Genomic DNA, 14,880 nt, shown 5'->3' with positions numbered 1-14,880 from the left:
TCATCTGCCCCTCATCCTTATGCCAAGCATTGTGCCAGGCTTGTGGGCACACAGAGGCATCTGAAGCCTCAGGGAGCTTCTGGTCCAGCAGGAGCACCGAGACATGCGTCAGACAAAGCTGTATGCAAGGAATTCACTATGTAGGCTTTCCTTCCACTTCGACACCAGACCTCAAGCCCACCCGCCTCTCTCCAAAACCGCTTCTCCCAACCTCAGACCCAAATGGCTGCAGGTGGTTTCAAGCCCCACACTATGGCCATTCTCCATGGAGAACCCTAGGAGACATTTTTTGAAGCGTAAGTGGATGTCTCACTCCCCTGCTTAGCAATCTTTAAAGGATTTCCTACTGCAGTTAGAAGAGAATCAAGCTGCAAAGCCCCACAGCATCTCTCTGCCTCTGCCAAGTGCTTTGATGCCAGCTCTTACTCTGCCCACCTAGCTCCAGCCATGCCAGCCTTCCTTCTGCCCCTAGAATACATGCTGGCCCCTGTGCTGGAGCCCAGCTCTGTACCCCGCTGCCTCCTCCTTATCCAAAGGTCTCAGCTCTTGCATTCAGGCAGAGAGGGCTCCGACCCCTCTGGAGTTAGCAGCCCACCTGGGGTGGCAAAGGGAATGGCTGACTGTCCCTGAGTGTCAGAGGTGGAGAGGACCTGAATCCTCTGCCACAGGTAGGGAAACAGAAGCCCAGGGAAGGGGATGCAGCCTGCCCAGGGCGTCTTAGCATATTGCTGCAGAGTTACCACTCCTGGCCCATTGCTCATCTTTCTCTCTGAGTGTTTCTGTGTGTGATTTTGTGTGTGATTTTTTTGTTTGCTTTGTTTTGCTTTAAGCACTGACCCAGAACACACTGACTAAGTTTGAATGGTACGTCTTCAGTGTCTATAAACAGAAGACTAGACCTGGCTCCGAGCAATAGCCATAGAATCTGCTAAAAGACAACATCCTGCCTGCCCCCGGACTGATGCCAAGTGAGGGAAGCCCGGGCGGCTCAGCCAGTGCTGGAGACCCAGGCGAGGCTCTTACCTTTCTGCAGAGAAACCTCCACCATGATTCTGTAATTGGGCTTGGCGGTGCTGACGGGGGCCGAGGGGCTTTCCAAGGCGAAGGAGCTGCTGTCCTTGGTGATGCAAGTGCTGGAGCTCAGGGAGCGGCACAGCGGCGGGGACAGGTGGCTGCACGGGGAAGGGGGCGCCATCAGGCGGGTTCTCACGGTGAGGGTGAGGAGCCCCTTTTTGGCTTGCTGAAAGGAAAGAGAGAGGGCTAAAACATCCAGAAGCAATCCAGGGTGAGATGAGGAAATATTGTTTAAGGAAGGCCAGGCGCAGTGGCTCAAGCCTGTAATCCCAGCACTTTGGGAGGCCGAGGCGGGTGGATCACGAGGTCAAGAGATCGAGACCACCCTGGTCAACATGGTGAAACCCCGTCTCTACTAAAAATACAAAAAATGAGCTGGGCATGCCTGTAATCCCAGCTACTCAGGAGGCTGAGGCAGGAGAATTGCCTGAACCCAGGAGGCGGAGGTTGCGTTGAGCCGAGATTGTGCCATTGCACTCCAGCCTGGGTAACAAGAGTGAAACTCTGTCTCAAAAAAAAAAAAAAAAAAAAAAAAGAAAAAGAAATACTGTTTAAGGAAACACAGCTCTCTGTGTGTGTGTGTGTGTGTGTGTGTGTGTGCATGTGTGTATGATCTATAAATGTGTGCACATACTCATGTGTTACAAATTATATTTGTATAAATACACACGTAAATACTGTATATATCTATATATGTCAGATGGATGAACAGATAGATGGAAGCATGAATAGATGGATGGATAGAGATAGATAAATAGATGACTAGATGGATGGATAAATAGTGAACTGAACTAACTAGATGGAGACTCAAAAATATCTTTTAGCAATTATCTTAAAAACTTAAAAAAGATTTGTAAATATACCAGGATAAATACATAGAGTGTTTTAAAAGAGTTTTATAAATCTTAAAGAGTTTTAAAATCCCCCACAAGGATCCTGATGGCACTATTACTCTCTGAGTCAGGTTTTCTTTTAACCCTGTGCCAAGATCAGCATCAGTGAGGTGCCTCACGTGAAGGATCCCACAGTTTGAATTTGTAGGTTTAGATGCTGAGAGCTTGGTTTCTTTGCCTGAAGGCCCCAGAGTTTGGTCACGTGTTGATAAGAAAGTCACCTTGGGCCAGGTGTGGTAGCTCACGCCTGTAATGCCAGCATTTTGGAAGGCCAAGGTGGGCGGATCACAAGGTCAAGAGATCAAGACCATCCTGGCCAACGTGGTGAAACCCTGTCTCTACTAAAAATATAAAAATTAGCTGGGCATGGTGGCAGGCACCTGTAATTCCGGCTATCGGGAGACTAAGACAGGAGAAAATCTTGAATCGGGAAGTTGGAGGTTTCAGCGAACCAAGATCGTGCCACTGCACTCCAACCTGGCGACAGAGCGAGACTCTGTCTCAAAAAGAGAAAAGAAAGACAGAGAGAGAGAGAGAGAGAGAGAGAGAGAGAGAGAGAGAGAGAAGGGAGGGAGGGAGGGTCACCTTGAACTTCTGCAAAGCATCCTGGTGTGTTAGTCCAGCCATTGACTCGCCATTGAGCTCCAGAATTTCATCACCTGTTGCGAGAGGGAAAGTGTAGCTAAGAAGAGTGTTGCCCAATCAAAGGGCATTATCATGACCTTTCATTCTCGTCTCCCTACCTGCCCAGCTGTTTGTATGATTTGCGAAGCTCTGGAAGAACATTTTCCCATTTGGTGCTCTCCCCTTGCCAGGCAGGCAGGGCAGCAACGTGGGCCTTCTCTGGCACCCCCTCTCTTCCAGGGTGAAACCCGGGGTTCTCAGCCGGGCACACAAGCCCTGGCTGAATATGGTCCTTGCCCACCTCTTCGCTTCACCTCTTTCCTTCCTGCCTCCCTGCCCCTCAGCCCCTGTCTGGGCACCCTCCTCTCCTCTCCTCCTGTCTCTTTCATCTGCTCTGTGATTTCAGCTGTTTTCCTGATACCCAAGCTCCCCAGACGTCTGCCTTTGCTTCTGCCTCCCTGGGCGGATGCCCACTTGTCATTCTCCCCGGGGCAGCGCCACCTCGTGGCCATCGGCGGACACCGCTCTCCCTTCTGCTCCTGGTTTGCCTTCCTTTTCCCCCTCCTCCTGCGCCTCTTCCTCTACGGAAGGCTACTAGGTTACTAAGGCCGGAAACCTTCCAGTTCTCTCTGGTCCACCCCCCACAACCCTTGGAAATCTCTGCACAGGCTCTGTCACTTCTCTCATCTGCTCCCCGCTCCTCCCAGGGTTACTGCCTCCGGGCAGTCCCTGGAGTTGGAGCCTGGGGCTCACAATGGCCTCTTAAATGGCCTTTCTGTTTCTGGTCTCTCCAGCCCACTTCATCCCTCACTCTAATTTCCAAAGCTTCCAAAAGCCCTGGTCGCAGCGGGTCCCTCCCGTAGGATAAAAACCTTCGGAGGCTTGCCGCGGCCCACACCCTAAAATCCACATGCTTAATTCTGTATAATGCTGAAGTTGGTAAACTTTTTCTGTAAAGACGCAGCTGGTGAAGGGTTGAGTCTTTGTGAACTGCATCTACTCTGCACGGTGCCGGATGAGCATGCCCAAGTCCCAAGGAAGCTTTTTTATGGACACCAAAATTGGGATCTCATTTCGTTTTCACATGTCATCAAAGAATCAAAGACACTTTTAAATTTCCAACCAGCCAGAAGTGTAAAAACCTTTCTTTGTTCGTGAGATACTGAAAACAGACTTGGCCCACAGACTCTAGTGTGCCGCTCCTGCCCCAAGCCAGCTAGATGATCCCCAGCACAGCCTACAGACAGCGAGCTGACAGAGAAGAGTGAGGACGCTACGAGGTCACTTCTCTTCGGACCTCCGGTGGGTGACCCAGTCCTTGGCCCACGGTGGCTGCTCTCTGTCCCGTGACTTCCAGCCCCTGAACTTTGCCTCCTGAGTTGAAACCTGGCGATCTCTTTGGGCCAAACCTGTTACCCAATAATCCACGCATGACTTTAGGGTGAAGTTGGGGTGGGGGAACCCTGACTCTCCAGGACAAGAAGACAGGCAGCTCTGTTCTCCCTGCCCCTCGCTCCCAGGATGGCTGAGCCGTCTGTCCTGTAGGATATGAAAGAGTGGGGGTGGGGTGGGGAGACAGGATAAGGGCGGGTGTGGAGTGGAAGAGAGGGTCCCTGGCTGGCAGACCATGAGCTCTTCAAAGCAGGAATTATGATGCCCGACTGTTTCTCTCTGCATTCTGAGGGCCTAGAATTCAGTAGGCTCCTAGCAAACGAATGTTTATCAGACTCAGCTGTTACAAGGGTTGGAAGCATTGAAGTTCAGGGAGAAGGAAGGAGGCAGGTGTTAATGGATCCCAGCTACTTTGGACCAGCTAAAAGGTAACGGTGCCAGGATGTGCAAACACGCACGACCATCGTGCCAGTCATCATGAAGCCCCACTCTGGGGAGCTGAGTCCTCCCTGCCTGCAGACCCCAGAATCCATGTTGGCCGAGTCCTGACGGCTCAAGACACACTTTGCATTCCCACCATCTTCTACGCCCCGGCAATTCTGGATTCTGCTTCTGATTCCTCCACCGCGGTCTGAAAAGCGCCGGGAAGCCTACCTTCCTGTAGCCTTCCATCGGCGGCGGCGGCTCCCCCTGCAAAAATGGTTTTGACGTAAATCCCAATGGGGCCGTAAATGCTGTCTTTTCCTCCGACGATACTGAAGCCCAGGCCCTGGGGAAAGAAGAGAAGGTCTGATTGAGGAGTAGTATTCCACGCTTCCCATTGGGCTGATGCCTTCCAAGGACCCGCCAGCCTGGGCCGGGTAGTGTCTGGAGCTTTTGCAGGAGGCTGGAGACCAGCACCCTAGCTCTGTCTCTCTAGTTGGCAATCCTGGGCCAATCACTTTCTGCTTCTGTGCCTCAGTTTCCCTCCTTGTAAAATAATGATGTTATTACCTAACTCTCAGGGTTGTGTTTGAAAATAAAATAGCTAGCAGCAATCATAAAAATTCAACAGCAGTAATAATAGTAGCAGCTTTACAGTGGTATCGCCTCTCCCACCAAAGGCCCCCCACTCCTTCTCAGGGACAATCCCGCCTCCAGTCACGTGCTCTCCCTCCTGCACCTACTCTGCCATCGTCCCAGGTGATTTCCGGGAGCCAATAAATATATCCCGGAATTGTGCAGGTGGCTCTGGGAGGAGAGCCACCTGCTCATTAGCTCTGGGAGGAGAGCCACCTGCTCATTAGCTCAGGTAGTCTCAGCTGGGGGGCAGCCAGGAGGCAGCTGAGAGCTGGCGGGCAGGAAGTCCAGGGAAAGGCTGGGTGAGGTCTAGGCACGAAGAAGGGAGGGTGGGCACAGCGCCCCCTGCAGACCTGCGAGTGAGTTAGAGGAACGGCCTGGCAGGTGGCAGCATCGCTGGGTGCCACAGAGACCGCAGGCTGTCTGCGTCTTCCTGGCGCTGTGGGGAGCCAGTGGGAGAGCCGGGGGGATGGGCAACTGTTCTAAGCCTCTGGTGAAGGTGGCGTGTGTTCCAGGATGGCAGGACAAATCGTGTCCGGGAGTAGCACAGGGTTAAGAAAAGGTGAGGCAGGAAGCCCTCCAGGGCTCCTCCATGGGCCGCTAGCCTCGTCCTGGCTGAGACAACTGCCCTAGACTCAAAGTCTCACCCACCCTGGGGATGCAGGATGGCATCGTGGTTAAGAACAAGGCCGGGGTCAGGCCACCTCGGCTCATTGCTTTAGTTCAGCTGCTCACTAACCAAGTGAGCTTGGACAAGTCCTGCGATCTCCCAGGTCCCCCGTCCGTCTTCATATCTATGTACACACATAGATATTTATTAGAAATAGCATCTCTCTCTGCTGCCCAGGCTGGAGTGCAGTGGCTCCATCACAGTTCACTGTGGCCTCGAATTCCTGGGCTCAAGCAAACCTCCCGCCTCAGCCTCCCGGGCAGCTGGGGCTACAGGCATGTGCCGCCACACCAGGTTAATTTTTATTTTATTTTCTTTTGGTAGAGGCAGGGTCTTACTAAGTCGCCCAGACTGGTCTCTGACTCCAGGACTCAAACGGAGGCTTCCCAAAGTACTGGGATTACAGGCGTGAGCCAGTATGCCTGGCTCCACACCGATAAAACGGAGACAGTAAGAGGGTTGTTTGGGGGGATTAAAAGAGTTACCCAGAGCACAAGGCCCAGTGTTGGTGGCTGGTTTTATTGCGTGATTTGCTTTTGACTCTGCCTCCAGCATCTGCTGACCCTTCCGGCTCCGACTCCTCCCCCTGCTTCACTGCTACTTGTCATCCTGCTAGTGACGAGATCTTGGGGTGTAGGTTGTATTGCCAGATAGTGGGAATCCTGCTTTATTTCTGAACTCATCATCCCTGCTCTGTACGTGAGGATTTCTGTATCAAAATGATTAATCGCCTTCCATCCCCCGGGCTTGTAAAGATTACTCCTCTGAGTAATCTGAATGTTCATTTTGTTCGCGTCAAGATAACTGAAACCATTTTTGGTCATCTGTGCATGAGTTTTGGTGACCTTTACCGTTTCACCTTCTTTTGAGCACCGCAAACCATTTAAAAGTCAGTTTTAAAAAGTGACTTCTACCTAAATTCAAGGGGAAAAAGCATTGTGATTTACTACTCAGAAAATGGGGTTCTTCAGAGAGCATCAGCATAGAAGGGTAGTTACTCCCTTGTGAGCAGAGAAGCATTCATCCAGTATCTCTCATGTCTGACTTCTCTTTTATTCCCTGCTAAGCTTCCAGGAGACAGAAGGGACAGGAGGGTGGCGGGGGAGAGAGGACTTGAGGTGTGTGGTGGGACTCTCACACCACACGGCAAAATCATATTACATAAAGAAATGACCCTTTCATTGTTTTAGCAAATGGGTTGCTTGGGCTGGTCCGAGAACTTTGCAGTCAGCCTCACACACAGGTGGCGAGGAGCAGGTTTTGGGGAGCGGTGCAAACGTGTCCACCCCTCGCTCACTACCACTACCAGTACTTTGGTATCCCCTTTGGAGATCTCTCAGTGGTGAAGCAGAGATCAGCGTGATGCTTCGTCATCTTGAGACAGGTGGAGTTTGTTCTGACTCTTCCAGAGGCTCCAACAAACGGCAAAAAGCGCTCTCAACCACTGAATGATCCACATGTGGTAGGTAACATGCTTTTATAAATTAATATGTGGGTCCCTACTTTATCATGCCAACATCTGAATGGCGGAGGTAAACTCAGGATCCAGAAATCTCTGTAAACAATTTGGATTTCTGTATCAAGTAAAATTAAGTCCTGGGAGCTATTCTGCCAGGAATGTTAATTCAAGAACAAGCTTTGACGGGGCGAAGGCAGCTGGCGGGGAATGGCGTCCTTTACAGGAACACCATCACTCTGTCTGACTAAAAGAACGTACGCTGCTTGAACTCAGGCAGCTGTGATTTTTAAAAGACTAGCTGCTTTTGTGTTTGTCTCTTCTGATGTGCCAGGACGCCCCGGCGGTCCTATTCCCGTCCTTCCCTGGGCACAGCAGCTCCTTGGGGACCGGTGCCACCCGGGACTCCGTTGGCCACCATCCCTCCTTACCTTAGCCTGGCCTTTCATCAGCACGATGTTGGAGATGACAGAAGCCTGGAGGCCCCCGGACGGCTGCACGAGCTGAGCTGTGCTCAGGGACCGTGTCGGCCTTGAAGTGCCCTGCAACAAGGAACCCGAGTGGACAGAAGATCAGCCACACCGGAGCAGCACACGCCTCACCGGGAAGGGGAAAAGCCCAGCCACGGACAGGAACCAATTCCTCTTTCCTAACTGCTCGCAACATAACGACCAGAATGTGGGTAGTGGGGTGTGGGTTGGATTCTGGTGGGGAGGGACTTCCCTGGTTCTAGGAACCCGCTTTGCTGAACCCAGTCTCCCCGCACATGAGCAGCTAAAAGGCTCACTGAGGTTTGTCAAGGAAGTAGGTCCAGGTTAACATCACAGACCCCACTGCCTCTGGGACAGGGCCCATAACTGAGATCTCAGGTAGAAATCGGAGAGCCTGCTACCAAGTATCCCTTGAGACTATGTCCATCCAAGACACATTTACTGAGAACTCCCCTTGTGCCAGGCAGGAGGTGGTGGGCAAGGGGGCAGGAGCTCAGACTTAAACACTCAGAATGTGGCCAGGTGTGGTGGCTCACGCCTGCAATCCCAGCACTTTGGGAGGCTGAGGTGGGCAGATCATGAGGTCTGGAGTTCAAGACCAGCCTGGACAACATGGTGAAACCCCCATCTCTACTAAAAATACAAAAACTAGCTGGGCGTGGTGGCAGGCATGTAATCGCAGCTACCCGGGAGGCTGAGGCAGGAGAATCACTTAAACCTGGGAAGCGGAGGTTGTGGTGAGCCGAGATTGCACCACTGCGCTCCAGCCTGAGTGAAAGAGCAAAACTCTGTCTCAAAACACAAAAAACTCAGAATGTAACTTCGGGGTGCGCAGACAGGCAATCATCTATTTGTAAATGAGAAGCAGAGTTCATTTGGAAATAGTGAAGCCACAGGCAGCGCCCTGCAGAGGGAAAATACAGCTTGGCGGTGAGAGCGTAGACTCAGGAACCCCACTGCCCATTATCAGCTGGTGGGTGACCTTCGCTTAATGGCTTAGCCCTCTCTGCCTCAGTTTCCTCAGCTGTAAAAGCATGGTCCTAATGGGCCTATCTCATAGTGCTGTTTTGAAGAATAAATCTATGTGTTGCCCGACACATAGGAAGTACCTTAGACATGTTTCTTGTCGTTACTATAAACTCCAAGACTGTTTGCTGCTTTCGGCATTTTACAATTTGGAAAGAGTCTGTCGGGGGCTGAAGGCTGTGCTTGCTGATTGCCCACCAAAGCGGACGCATGGGCTGTGAATGCCGAGGCGGCCGCTCGCTCCCTGCTCTCTGCTATCGGAGACGCTGCAAGGCAGAACCAGGAGCCCGGGCTGCTCACTCCCAGGCCGATGCTGGCCCCATGACACCTGAGCAGAGGAAGCAGCAAGGCCTGGGCTCTGAGCTGCCCGCATGCGTATCCATCCTGCTGCTTCTAATTAGATAACCTTGGGAGGGCCACTTAACATCTCAGCCTTGGCCTCTGCACCTGTCAAAGGTGGATATTAACAGTACTTAGCTCTCTGTATGCTGTATCCCTTGGCTGTATAGCTGTTTAGGTAACAAATACGTGAAGCTATGTAGAACACACAGCCTCATGTCTGGCAGGCAGCGAACGTGGAACGCATGTCTTCTTTATTACTAGCATTCCCTGGATGCGAACTCCTCTTCTCTGGATTGCCTTCTCTCTTGTTGGCTTGCAACTGCCCACACCTGATGGGCTGCTGTTCCCAAAGTCACCCGGGAAATACCCAGGTCCTGTAGCTCTAAGCCACGCTCTGGCCTTTCCATCCACTGTGGATCCCACCCTCCCTCCTCTTCCAGAAACAGCCTTTCTGTGATAACTCCCTCTCCTCCTCTGGAGGGCTGCTATGAAGTCAACACAATGTCACGCACGGACATCCATGCTGGTTCATTTTCTGTGTCTACCTGACTGGGCTGCCCATATATTTAGTCAGCCATTATTCTGTGTGTGTCTATGCTTCTGAATGAGATGAGTATTTAAATCTGTAGCCAAAGCAGATCACCCCCCCTCCCGAGGCAGGTGAGCCTCATCCAATCTGCTGAAGTCGGGAATAGAAAGAAGACTGGCCTCCCCTGAGTAAGAAAGCATCCTTCCTGCCTGACTGCCTTTGAACTAGGACATCGGTCTTTTTTCCCGTTTTCATACTCCAACTGAAAAATCAGCTCTTCCTGGGCTTGAGCCTGCCGGCCTCTGGGAGGCTTTCCTGGTTCTCAGGCCTTCAGACTCGGATTACGTCTGAGCCACAGGCTGCCCGGGGTCTCCAGCTTGCCAATTCACCGTTCAGATCTTGGAACCTGCCACCTTCATAATCCCATGAACCAACCAATTCATTATAATCAATCTCTCTCTCTCTGTCCCTGTCTCTCTCTGTATGTATGCGTCTGTCTGTCTATCTATACACCTCTCATCGGTTCTGTCTCTGACTAATCGTGCGTCTAATTGCCTCCTAAACTTTGAGGAGTTAAGTGAGTACAGGCAATAACTGTCTCCCACTCCGGTCCCCTAACACTGCTAATCTCCCGAAGCACTCCTTCCTGGTGGAACATAGCCCCTCCATTCTTTTCAACATAGCCTCCCACGCAGCTACTACTGACTGATCTTCAGCCCATCCTGGCCAGCCAGGTAGGCCTCCTGTTCCCAAGGACCTGGAGGCAGCAAAGACAGGAGGCAGCTTCCCCCAGGAAGTACCCACTGGCCCAATCCTCAGGGACCCAGTGCTGGCTGCAGATGACCCCAGATGTGCAGGAAACCAGGAACCAGGCAAGTTTTTAGCTCAGGGAGGCACCAGGGAAGGCATCTTCTTCTAACACTGGGACACCACCCTCCCAGTTTGGGAACAAAAATCACGTTGACGCAAGGAAAGGAAGGGAAGAGAGAAATGAAATTCACTGAGCATCTACTATGTACCATGCAGGGAAACACTGCTTGACCATGGAGCCTCCCTTGGGAGAGTCAGCCGGTGAGATGAAATGCTAACATAAATGACACTCACAAGACAGGCTACGTGAGCCCAGAGAGAGAAACACAGTTGCCTCCTGATGGGCATTTGGAAAAATGTGAGGTCCACGCCTTTGGAGGGATCAGGAGCGTTCCCAGGTGAAAGGGAACCTTAGGAAGGTGTTTGAAGGCTGGGGAAGGCTGAGAGAGATGAGACAGGGAGGGGTGAGATGCTACAGACAGAGGGCGCTGTGGGACCAAAAGTGGCAGCGTGCAGCCCCGCGTGCTTTGCGGGTGGGGACATGTGCAGGGTACATTGTACTTTCTGTCTGCTTAGCTCTCTGCCTGCAAGCTGACACGTGAAGTGGGAAGGTCATGGACTGAGGAGCACCCAGGGCAGTTTACATTCTGGCCCTATAGGTTTTAAGATGTATAAATACATTCCTTTCTAAGCTTGTTTTAAAAATCAGAGGCAATATTTGGAAAGCAAATCACTGTATTACAGGAGTGAAAAGCCTTTTTGCACAGGGTTCAGAGTCGTCAAGATCAGACTTGAAGTCCCAGCCCTGTTTCTCCTTACCAATGTGAACGTCCATAAATCCTTTAACTTGTCCAACTGTAGCTCCCTCTTCTACCTTTTAGGAGTACGTGTGGATGAAATACAGCAATCCACGCCAAGCCACAGTTGAGGGTGTCCCCACGTGGCCGTGTTCTGTACATGTTAGCTCCTGGCAGCATAGACGTGGCAACAGTCACAAGTGCCTGGCACAAGGGGGCTCTCAATGGATGACCATTTCTAACGCGGTTCTCCGCCCAGGGGTGGCTCTACCTGCTGGTACCTACTGAGTGAGACCCTTTCCAGTGTGGTTCTGTGGACAAAAAACTGGGAAGGTCTCCAGCCACTGCTAGTGTTAGGGTCCCTCCCTTCTCCCCCCTTCCCCGAGTTTTCCTCCCTTCATCCTTACCGCCGCCTTTCCTGCTGAACAGGCCAGCTGTTGAGAGAGAGACTTCCTGTTACTGCAGAGGGAATAAGGCTGCCTGTCTGTGGACGCTGCAGATTTCCTGGTCATTGGAAAATCAATGTCTCCCGTGCAATAGGGATTAACACCTAAACCGGAAGAGGTAAAACGGCAAGATATCATTTGTGCTCTCAAAATGCAAACTTCAACTGAGAACTACACTAGCTCCCACCGCCTGCTAGCCCTTCATTGGCCAGGGTCTGGGTGACTGTAGACCACTCAGCCCCTGTGCCACGTGGTGGTGGGGAGAGGTGGCCGTGGAAGGCATGCGCAGCATTTTCATGACCTCCACACATGCTATCTATACCGCAGGGTGCACGCGGGCCTCTCACGTCCATTTTACTTCCATTCAATTTCCATTCAATTCAGCGAGAATTGACAGGAGCTCGTGCAAGTCAGTGAGTGTGCTGAGCTCTCAGACACCGAAGGCTGCATCAGATCCAGTCCCTGTGTTTTCAATCCCAACCAAGGATAGGAAGGAGGAAAACACAAACGTTTCCAAGGACAGGCACCGACAGGGGAGACCCCGCAGGAACAGGGGTGGCAGAGCGCCTTCTGGCCGCCGCTCACACAGGCATATGCACACATGGAGACAACTCTTGATTCTTTGGGTTATCTACAAAAATGCAAAGCGGCAGGCTTCCTCTACTTTGTGGAAACCTCAGACTTCCTTTCATCCAAACCAGGAACTCTACCCTACCTAGCTACCCTACCACCTCCAGCTGGGAAAACCTTCACAGACGACCTGATTGAAGTCATCATTGTCTACAACAGTGCTTCCCAATTGGAATATAATGCCAGCCACCGATGCCATTTAAAACTTTCTAGCAGTCATTTTTAAAAAGTGAAAAGAGGCTGGGTTCACGCCTGTAATCCCAGCACCCTGAGAGGTTGAGGCGGGTGGATCACAAGAGTAGTTCAAGACCATCCTGGCCAACATGGTGAAACTCTGTCTCTATTAAAAATACAAAACTTCGCTGGGCATGGTGGTGCCTGCCTGTAATCCCAGCTATTCAGGAGGCTGAGGCAGAAGAATTGCTTGAACCGGACCCGGGAGGCGGAGGTTGCAGTGAGCTGAGATTGCGCCATTGCACTCCAGCCTGGGCTACAAAGCAAGACTCCATCTCAAAAAAAAAAAAAAAAAGAAAGAAAGAAAAAGAAAAAGTGAAAAGAAACAGGAGGGATTAATTTTAATAATATATTTTATTCGGTCTGTTATATCTAAACGATTGTTCTTTCAACATATAAATAATATGTAAAATTATTAGTGAGATATTTTACTTCCTTTTCTTCTTGTACTTAGTCTTGGAATCCAGTGTCTTTGATGCTTTCTGCACACCTCTGTCTCAAAAAAAAAAAAAAAAATCTGGTTATTACAACCCAATGCAAAAAAACAAAAAAATAGTTTTTGAAAGGGGAGCTATATGTTGTCAAGATTATGTAATAATGAGTTTATAATTTAAAGTTATGTTGAATTGAAAAATGGAAAAATCCATAGAAAAGGGATGAATAACACTCTGCTAACTTCCTCATCGTTTAATTTCACCTGTATGAAGAGGTGCTCTTTTAGCTGGGGCAGCCAGCGGTGGGGTGGGGGGCAGGGACAGGCTCTCACTCTGTTGCTCAGACCAGAATGCAGTGGCACAATCATGGCTCATTGCAGCCTCAACCTCCTGGGCTCAAGCGATCCTCTTACCTCAGCCTCCCGAGTAGCTGGAACCTCAGGTATGAGCCATCAGGCCTGGTGAGTTTGTTTGTTTTTAAAATTTTTTTTTGTAGAGACAAGGTCTCACTATATTGTCCAGGCTGGCCTCAAACTCCTGGGTGCAAGTGATCCTCCCATCTCGGCCTCCCAAAGGGCTAGGATTACAGGCATAAGCTGTGGCACCCAGCCGAGGTACTTTTTTTCATCTATTTTTATTGGTGTATCAGTCAGGGTTTGGGCAAGAAACAAAAGGCACATTCAGTTGGGATTCTGAGGACGGAGTAAAGGGGCCATTCACAGAAGAGCGGGCAGAGTTAGAAAAATGACAAGGCCTGTTTAGGCACCAGAAGCTGTTATCACGCAGGCTTTAAGGGGTGAGGTGGGAAAACAGCGTCCCCAGAGCCCAGTGGGCACCGGAAGCGACAGGCTGCCCTGACACGATTTATTGTCACTGACGAGCACAGCCACTGCCAGCACTCCAGCGCCACGGTGGGGGGAGCAGGGAGGAAAAGCGCCGCGACCCTCTTCCATTGATGCCTCTCATTGCCTGAACTCAACCAGAAGCCAGAGAGCCAGGGAGCTCCGAGCGGGTCAGCTTCCCGGGGCAGAGCAGGCCTGGCTTCAGGGGCACGTGGACTGTACAGTCACCTGGGGCCCTGGGATTGAAGAATCCCAACTTGGTTCAAAGATGTCCTTCCACCTTTTTGAAATTATTAATATTTTTTGAATAGCAATCCTGCATTTTCATTTTACACTGAACCCTAGGAACTGTACAGCTGGTCTTGGGTGCAAAACAAAACAGTAAAAAAAACAGAATGGGTGAATGAGGAAGGGAGAGAAGAAAAACCTGTAAAGCTATAAATTGCGGTAAAGCAAATATTTATTAAAAATCACAATCCAGTGTGGGCTATGATTAAAGAAGCAGGTATTCATATACATTATTGAAAGAATATTAGCTGCTGACATTTGGCAATATAGATAAAAAGCCTTAAATGACGTCTATCTTTTGACCCCAAATTCCATTTTTAGAAAATCTTACTAGAAGAAAATAAGTAAAAATGTATGATTAAAAAAAAGCAAGTAGCTTTTAAAAAATATTTTTATTTCCAATAATAGGAAGTCACTACAGCAGAAAAATATGAGACTTAGAGATTTTAAGGGACTCTCCCAAGGTCACGTAGGTCACTAGTTCTGGAAGCAGGACCCAAATTCAAGTGCCTTAGCTCCCAAACGTGAGCTCTTAACCAGCCACTGCCTTCCGCATTTTCTTTGAAAGATCTCATGATTTTGTCTGAGTTCGCGATGAGACATGACTGAATGTCTAAAAATGACTGAAATACCCAATTACAGGGATTTGGTTAAGTGGACTTTATAAATATCTAACAATAGGGAGTTGGTCAACTAGATTTCATAAATTCATGCCATGAAATACGATGGATCCCCTAAAAACTGGTGTTTACCAAAGAGTTTCTGGTGACGTGAAGTAATTACATATGAATAAATGTGTGTGTGTGTAAAGGTTTTTATGGTATATATGGACATAGAAGGGAA

The 14,880-nt window shown here is 50.2% G+C and overlaps 1 protein-coding gene across 6 annotated transcripts in view; it reads right to left on the bottom strand.

Moving 5' to 3' along the window:
- The window catches only part of IL16 (interleukin 16), a 114,706-nt gene that overhangs the window by 29,769 nt on the left and 70,057 nt on the right, over nucleotides 1-14,880 (bottom strand). For 5 of the 6 annotated variants that reach the window (XM_074399937.1, XM_074399938.1, XM_074399939.1 and 2 more), the window contains 5 exons: nucleotides 11,571-11,713; nucleotides 7,600-7,710; nucleotides 4,638-4,752; nucleotides 2,553-2,626; nucleotides 1,024-1,240 (listed from right to left, as the gene is read on the bottom strand). In XM_074399937.1, coding sequence (XP_074256038.1) covers nucleotides 1,024-1,240; nucleotides 2,553-2,626; nucleotides 4,638-4,752; nucleotides 7,600-7,710; nucleotides 11,571-11,713 — 660 coding nt within the window. Of the gene's footprint in view, nucleotides 1-1,023; nucleotides 1,241-2,552; nucleotides 2,627-4,637; nucleotides 4,753-7,599; nucleotides 7,711-10,660; nucleotides 11,543-11,570; nucleotides 11,714-14,880 lie in introns of those variants that run through there. The other variant, XM_074399943.1, reaches the window with a different exon arrangement.

Source organism: Saimiri boliviensis, chromosome 5, assembly GCF_048565385.1.
Source record: "Saimiri boliviensis isolate mSaiBol1 chromosome 5, mSaiBol1.pri, whole genome shotgun sequence".
Lineage (NCBI taxonomy): Eukaryota > Metazoa > Chordata > Mammalia > Primates > Cebidae > Saimiri > Saimiri boliviensis.
The sequence above is the reverse complement of the archived record's forward strand: the minus strand, read 5'-3'. Positions and strand labels throughout refer to the sequence as shown.